General features: G+C 43.2%; 1 protein-coding gene across 1 annotated transcript in view; it reads left to right on the top strand.

Annotated features, from left to right (window-relative positions):
• The first annotated feature begins 2279 nt into the window (after positions 1–2279).
• Positions 2280–8575, top strand: part of ALDH1A3 (aldehyde dehydrogenase 1 family member A3) — a 51787-nt gene continuing 45491 nt past the window's right edge. Inside the window, exon 1 of the mRNA XM_087704320.1 lies at positions 2280–2477. Within this exon, the coding sequence (XP_087560446.1) occupies positions 2376–2477 (102 nt within the window). The 5' untranslated portion in view covers positions 2280–2375. The remainder of the gene's footprint in view (positions 2478–8575) is intronic.

Here is an 8575-nt window from a genome sequence, read left to right as displayed (position 1 = left end):
TCTCTGCAGATGATAAGAGCGTCCTTTGGAAAAAAGAGTATATCAGAGAGGAAAGGAAAAGAGAGGATTGGCATAAGGCCGTGATGGTGAACCTATGGCATGTGTACCAGAGGTGGCACGCAGAGCCCTCTCAGCTGGCACATGTGCCGTCGCCCCAGGTCAGATCTCCCTGCAAGCGATGAAACAGAAGCCCACGAAAGAAAAAGATCTTACCTCTTGCCATGCTGCTGGTATTGGGATGCCCACTGCCAGCCAGAGGGTTTTCAGGCCTCTGCTGCACCTGCATGCATGTTTGCGCATGTGCATGTTTAGACATGTGCATGTTTGCACGTGCACACCTTTCAGTCTGGGCATGTGCACACACAGTTTGAGCACTCGGTGGATAAATGGTTTGCCATCCCTGGCATAGAGGATCAAGAGAAGGGTGTGTTTGTTTGTGGGACTTACTGCATTTTTCTTTCATTTAGAATCCTAGAGAATCTTAGACTATATTGCTATTCATAGCGCTGGAATAGTAATAGCAAGAGCACTTAGACTTATACACCACTTTATAGTGGTTTACAGCCCTCTCTAAGCAGTTTTCAGAATCAGCATCTTCCCCCAATAATCCGGGTCCTCATTTTGGAAAGGAGAGGAAGAGAGGAAAGAGGAGAGAGGGAAGTAGAGGTAAGGAATAGAGTAGGAGAGAGAGAGGGAGCAGAAAGAGGAGAAGGAGAGAGGAAGGGGAAGTAGGAAAGAGAAAGGAGAGGAGGGATGGTAGAGGGAAGGAAGGAGTTAGGGAGGAGGAGAGAAGGAGAGGAGGTAGCGCTGCAGGGGAATAAGGTGTAATGTGGTGTATGGAAAGCAGAAGAGCACATGAGCCTTGTGGGTAGATGGTGAGAGGAATGGATATAATATTGAATAATGCGTAACAGTGTTTGTTAAGATGTAATGGCATACCAAGGTGGCGCAGTGGTTAAAAGCAGCACTGCAGGCTACTGCTAGATCAGCAGGTCAGCGGTTCAAATCTCACCGGCTCAGGGTTGACTCAGCCTTCCATCCTTCCGAGGTGGGTAAAATGAGGACCCAGATTGTTGGGGGCAATATGCTGACTCTCTGTAAACCGCTTAGAGAGGCCTGAAAGGCCTATGAAGCGGTATATAAGTCTACTGCTATTGCTATTGCTATACTTGTGGATATGCATATGAAAATGAAAATAAACTTTTCCCACCCAAAAAATATCTGGGTCCTCATTTTACCACCTCTAGTCCCCATTTAAAACACAACCCTTGACCAAATAGGAATTTCTCTCTCCCCAGTTGGTTCCCGCTAAAAAGCAAAGTTGTCCAATCTTGGCAACTTTTAAGACTTGGGGACTTCAACTCCCAGAATTCCCCAGCCAGCCGGGCTGCGTTGGAATTTCTAAGAGTTGGCGTCTACAAGTCTTAAAGTTGCCAAGGTTGGACCCTGGTGTGTCCGAGAGCCAAGGCAGGAAGGCTAAACCGAGAGTGCGAACACATGTGCGCCCAGAGGATGTGCAAACTCCAGCGCTCTTTCCTTCATCCATCAGCCCCTTGGCAGAAAATACTTGTGCAGTGATGTCTCTCCGTATGCGCGCATGTTTATGTTCCAGGCAGGGAGGCGAAGGAGAGAACTGGACCTTCCCAGGGCCGTTTTTGATTAGGAGTTAATCTGATGTGAGCTCATTCCTCCTCGCGAGGAGTCCGCCTGAGCTAGCCCCTCTTTTCCCCACCCGGAGAAGGAACGCCGCGTTGTAACACAGATGATCTCCTCCGAGGTTTCTCTCGCCTGTTTTTCGTTGGACGTCTGCGCCTTTCAGGCTCTCCCCCACACACCCCGCACCCGTTGCAACGGAGAGGAAGAAGAGTGGGGGAACCTTAACTCTTTCCCATCCCTTCTTGGCCACCCCCAAGCCAGCTTTTGGCACAATCGCCAGCATTGTTTGGGAAAGAAGGGAAGGAAGTAGAGAGAGAGGGGGGCGTCCAGGGAATCGCAGCTGGGATCAACGGGACAGCTGCTCCGCTTGGAGTCACCGGGGGACACCCCCTCCCCCCCCAGCTATGCCTTGCGCGCTCGCTCTCGCCTCTTCCGACAGCCGCCCAGAACAGGCGCTGGCTCGCCATCCTCCGCTCACCTGCAGCTGGTCCAGCGCGGCCCCGGATTCGAGGGGGCGTGGATAGCAGCTGGCCAAGCCTCTAGCCCGTCCCCCCCCCCCCACACCTCCCGCCTGGAGCGAAGCGCTCTTAAAAGGCAGGAGAGCGACGGGGCGCTTGGGTTTCTCTTTGGCTCGGGCGGTGCGTCTTGCGAGGCGGAGAGCATCCGGACCGGCTCGGAGAGAGAGAGAGAGAGAGTGTGTGTGTGAGTCGTGTGCGGGGATGGCAGCGCTTAACGGAGCCCTGGAGAACGGGCAGACGGAGAAGAAGGCTGCTGGGCCCCTCCCTCACCCGATCAGGAACTTGGAGGTCCAGTTTACCAAGGTAGGGTTGGATGCGCGGCTCGTTAGGTTCACACAACTCGCTCCACCCTGAGCGCTCGCATCTGAGTTAACCGGCTTGAAGGAGGGGGGGGGGAGCCTGGAATCGATTCCTGGGGCTCGTGGGCTGACCCACCCGCCCACGAAGGCTTCCACAAGTGGGGCGAATGCAGAGAATGGGTTAATTCAAAAATCAGGTGTGACTGCGCACGTGTGGGCTGAGGTTCCCCCCCCCCTTTTAGGGTTGTGTTGCTTAACTATCTTTTAAGTAAGACCTTTTTTTTAAATGGAGAGTTTTGAAGTTTCAGGAGGTCGTTCGTTCGTCTCTTTTTTTCAATGAACGCTTTCTAAGCGTTTGGAAAGCCAGTTTGGTTAAGGCGCCACGCTAAACACCAGGAGACCGTGAGTTCCAGTCCTGCCCATAAGCAAGAAAGCCAGCTGGGTGACTTTGGGCTCGTCCAGTGGCTCCCAAACTTTTTTTGGCCATGCCCCCCCACCAAGCATCTCTAAAATCCTGATGCCCCACCTCCACCCCTGTGACATGTGAGTCTTACTTTACTCAAAAAGTCAACTCTATTCACAGGGAGGAAACCTAAAAGACCATTAATTTGGTTTAAACAAGGTTCAAATCGCACCCCCCCCCCAAAAAAAGAGTGACTATTGGGCTAGTCACTCTTTCTCGGCCCAATCCCACCTCACAGGGTTGTTGTTATAGAGAAAATAAGAGGAGGAAGGAGTATTAGGTATGTGTGTATCCCCCAGTTCTTTACAAAGTAATAAAGGATTAGGGTTTTTAAAAAAATCTAATAAATGTTTCTAAAGGGAAAGTGGGAGAGGGAATGGATTTATTTGTTCCAGCTGCCTTTTGGGCAGGAGAAGGGACAGCAAATATCCCCAAGGCATCACAACTAGCTAAGCCCTGCCTGATTTTTATTCAAGGCAAAGAAACTCATTGGTTAATAGAGAATGTCAGAAGTCATTGCAGGGGGGGGGGGGGAGGATTTCCTCTCATTTATTCCACTGAGGATGCAAAAGCGGTGGGGTGTGGGGAGGATGTAGAGATTCCCAAACATATTATATAAAAAGGCTCATATAGGGCTTTTAAAGATTTAATTTCATGCCCATAAGAAATAAGTCACTTCCGGACAAGAAACACGATGCAGGCTAAACATTTTACTATTCAATTACTTTTTATATAATATGTTTGGGAGCCTCTGGGTTTTTTTTTTTTTTTGTGTGTGTGTGTCATCCCCCCCCCTCCCCTGCTGCATCCTCAGTAGAGTGAAGGGAAGGGAAACCCCAGCATTTTCTACCAAATAAAGAAATAAAGTTGCAATATCATAGAAGCTTTGGTTTTAAAGAGGAGTTAATTCTTAACTTTTGGGGGCTTTGGGGCACTGGCAAAAGAGGCTTTCTGGATTGTTTTTGCAGCCCTGAAGCTACCAAGGAAAGCAACAATTTAAAAGCAGCCTCTTTGGGGTTAGGATTTCCCAGGGGGATGTTTCTTAAACACCTGTCCACTGAGCTTCACAGCTTATGTTCTTCTCCAGGAAGATGAATGGCATTGAGGTTTTGCTGCTCTTTTATAATCCTCCTATAAGGTTTTTATTTCTTAAATTTATTTTCCACTTATGTCACTGTGGCACTACTCTTGGTGGCTTGCAGTAATTAAAAAAAGGAAGAAAAGTGAACAGGTGTGTAAACCAAAGTAGAATAACAGAACAAGAAAGCAAAGGAACACAATGAGAAATAAGGACATCAATATGTTAACCCAAAAAGATCGGAGGAGAGAAAAGAGAGAGTTAGAGGAAGGGAATAAACAGAGTCTAACCATCCATCCAGAAGCCACTTCCAGAGGTTGGAAGTTCTCCATTTAAACCCCAGGCCAATAAGCAGAGTCGCATCTTCAGGACCTTGTGAAAAGATGGTGGGAGCATGCTTTTTCTTTTGCACACTTTCAGAACGTGCCAAGTTCTGGGATCCAGGTAGCTTTCACATGTTAAGAGGCTGTGAAGGTGATGAGCTTTTTGGTTGAGACTTCCAGTTATCTGTGATGTAGCAGAGCTGGGCATAAAACAACTTGTTTCACACACTTGCAAAGAACCACTCAAAACATATTTCAACTGGAGACAAAGTGGGGGAATATTCCTAGTCAGTCTCTAGTCATCTATGCATGTGAGAAAAAGTGAAAAGGGATCTCAAAACGCATAGCACTGTTGGCGAGAAATGAGAACTCATGGTAGAACATTGTTGTTGCGAAGTCGTGTCCAATCCATCGTGACCTCATGGACAACGTTCCTCCAGGCCTTCCTGTCCTCTACCATCCTCTGGAGTCCATTTAAGCTCACGCCGACTGCTTTGGTGACTCCATCCAGCCACCTCCTTCCCTATCGTCCCCTTCTTCTTTTGCCCTCCATCGTTCCCAGCATTAGGCTCTTCTCCAGGGAGTCCTTCCTTCTCATTAGGTGGCCAAAGTACATACGGATTGGAGAACTTGCAGATTGCAATTATTCTGAATAGCTGGTTTGAAGATTGCATCCTGAAGACCATTATGTTAGGAAAAAAATAGCTGATTCTTATTCAAACCCAGACTAATATATATGTCCCAGGATAATGTTGCAGGATCCAATCTGATTCAGTCACTATGACCAGAGATTTAATTTTCTGAGCTTTCAAACTTCTGCTGGAGCCCATCCCCAGGGAACTTACCTCTCACCCAATATTCCTTCTCCATATTTTGAGAATGACTGGATTGCACTGTTTTTATCATCTGTACAGTATTGTCTGGGGCTTTAAAAAAAGTTTTAAGACAACCAGCCTGTTATGGATGCTTATAGTTCCTGAGATATGCCGCCATCTTGGCTGTTTTAACAAAACAACGCATTGGGTCGAGGAGTTTAGATTTGCTTTCTCTCTCACTATTTCTCTCCCTAAAATGTGGGCTATTTTAAAAGGGGGATTTAGTTGGAATGGCGCCATTTCCTTTGGCCGGTTTTAATCTTTCTAATTTCATATTTTTTTTCCCTTCGCGGGGGTGGAGAAGGTAGGAAGCCAGGGATGTGTTTGAAATCCAACTCTAATATTTAAAAGATGGAGTGCGTTCTTCGAGAAATGATCTGAAATAAGAAAATAGAAACCTGAAAATGAAGCTAGACTAATCATGAATGGATTCATCATATTTACACGACCGCTCCTCTCATAAAATGTTATGTTAATGTTCACTACCCAAAATTACAACTGGGAGACGGTGGCTGCAAAATCAGTGGATAAGCAGAGAAACTAGCAAAATAAAAGTATGCCAGAAAGAAATTAAGAGTTCAGTTAGTGGCTCAATCGGGATATAACATATAATAAAAAAATCATATTTGCATAATGAATTTTCTTTCTGTTTAGTGTGGCAGATTCTTAGTCTCTTCCTTTCTTTTTAAAATGTGCTTAAGGCTTTTTAGGTTTGGCTGTGAAATCTAATTGATTGATTGATTTGTACTGTTTTAGGCCACCTGACTACCAATTATTCTGGGCAGCTTAGAAATAATTTTTAAAAAAAAGACGAATATGATACAGTGCAAACGCTATAAATCCAAACCTCAGTTATCAAATGTGTTGAATGCATGTTTGCATCTATATGGAAATGATAAAAAATATATCAAAAGGTAGAATTCTTAAACGTTTGCATGCATCTTTTAAACTAAGATTTCCCTTAATTATTATGTCAAGAAAGCTGCGATACAAAAAAAATATTCTTTGGTTTTAGGTCTCCCTAGCATCTGTTCTTAACTACAAAGATGCCAATATAAAAAATAAGTGTTGTGAAGTCTATATCCTTTTGTTATTTGCAGCGTGGTGGTTTTTATTTTGTCACGTCACTGCTTTAGACCCCACGGATGTACATTTATAATTATATAGAAATGTAGAATATGGAGTTTTGTAACAAAACCCGTCATCCATAATTCTTCAGTTTTCATCAGCAGAGTAATGATAAACTTCTCATCCACTGGATGCATTTCTCTCTTGCAGGCTTGGGAAGAAATGGCGATGTTAAGAAATGTTAATAACATTCACTCAAATTTTAGTTCAACATTGTTAGTTGCAGAGATTCTTAGCATGAGAGAGAGAAGTGGATTTTTCTCAGACTAAAATTTCCCTGCCCCATTCCAAAATAGAAGGAAAAAGTCATTTTAAGATTAACTTTTATCAGATTTGGCTAGCTCCAGGGCTGTAGTTATGAGATTTCCAGTTCCTGAATTGTTTTTGCTAAGATGGCTCGATTAAGGATGCTTAGCGTAATAACGTTAACATTTCACTGGAGCTTCACTGATTCTCACTTTGGCATTGTAAAAACTCATTTGTTACTTGACTTTTACTAGACTTTTACTAGAATCTTTAAAAGGCTATTTATTTTGAAGTCGTTTGAATTGTTTTACATTTTACAAATTGTAAGCCATCCAGAGTCACTTGGCTGAGATGGGTGGCTACAGAAATTGAATGAATGAATAAATAAAATACAGTAGGAATTGAAAATAAGGCACATAGAGCATCTCCCCTTACACACACACACAGACACACACTGTACATTCATGCACCCAAACACATAGACATGCTCGCTGTTTGTTAATCTAGTAACAACAAGGAAAGAAACGTATCTGATCCAAAGAGAGAATGTGGATTTAAATCCCTGCACAGCAGCACTGGGGATCCATCGGAAACAGATTATTAATCCATCATCCCTATTTTACACAATTAACATAGCAAACCCTTCTGTATTATCACTCTCTTGAATTTTAGTATTTAATGACTATGGGCCTCACAGTTTAATGATTGGTATTATATTATAGTTGGGCCATGCTGTATTTTGTTCGGATGCAACTGACAGATTAGATGCCAAATTGTGATTTTCAGAGAGTTTTTATTTGTTATTTTATTCTATACTTTTTAAACTGGATATTCCTTAAGTTAAAAACATTGCTCTGGTCTTTGACTGTAGTAAATATTGACTTGACTTGACTACCCCTGCCACTAAATGAACTTAGTTAGAATGAATTCGTTAGAACAATTTTTAATTGGAACTAGAAAAATAGGAAGAAAGGGTATTATGCATGTTCATGACCTTGAGTTACTTGTCAAAAAAAAAAAGCTGAGATAGGACTCAAATAAACCTTAACTCATGACAAAACAGAAACTGGTTTATGAATGGGAAATACTATGGAGTAGGAAACCAACGTTTTGTGATATTATTTCCTTCTTAATCATCACGGAGAAAATTTCTTATGTTGTTAGAAGTGAAAATGAACTTGATGGCACATAATCAATTAAAAAATCTTTTGGAGCAGTCTGGAGATGCTGTAGCTTGGTTGGTTATAAGTCAGGATCTGTTTTATATTTACATACATTTAAATGGATGTGAGGTCAAAAGCAAATATGTAAGCAAATCTCTTGAATTTTCTTTAATGACAAGTCTCTAAGATATGGTCACCATCCATTGTGGATATCATCCCTTCAAATGTAATTGTTTTTGTATTTAAACAAGGATAACATTGCCATTCTGCCTATAAAACTCTAAGCAAATTCTAGCAATGGCTAAGCAACGGTGGCTCAGTGACTAAGATGCTGAGCTTGTCGATCAGAAAGGTTGGCAGTTCAGCGGTTCAAATCAGTGAGCTCCCATTACTTGTCCCAACTTCTGCCAACCTAGCAGTTCGAAAGCACGTAAAAAATTCAAGTAGAAAAATAGGGACCACCTTTGGTGGGAAAGTGTCCCATGCGCCTTCGGAGTTTAGTCATGCCGGCCCCATGACCACGGAGACATCTTTGGGCAGCACTGGCTCTTCGACTTTGAAACAAGGATGAGCATCGCCCCCTAGAGTCAGGAATGACTAGCACATATGTGTGAGGGGAAACCTTTACCTTTACTTTTTAAGGACATTCTCTGGTTTAAATGTTTGAAAAATGTCCAGATCTTCTTTAAAAGGAAAAAAAAAAGTTGCTAATTGGTGATCTTCTTAATATAAGCTTTCTAATTTTCTTTTCTTTTCTATTATAGGTAATACTTTCTGTGCGCTTAAACTGTTTTAATCGTTACTGATAGTTGTCTGGACTCTAATA

This window comes from Thamnophis sirtalis, unplaced genomic scaffold, assembly GCF_051295495.1.
Source record: "Thamnophis sirtalis isolate CommonGarterSnake01/CBP01778 unplaced genomic scaffold, rThaSir2_p1.2 scaffold_2, whole genome shotgun sequence".
Classification (NCBI taxonomy): Eukaryota; Metazoa; Chordata; class Lepidosauria; order Squamata; family Natricidae; genus Thamnophis; species Thamnophis sirtalis.
This window is presented reverse-complemented; position numbering and strand designations above follow the sequence as displayed.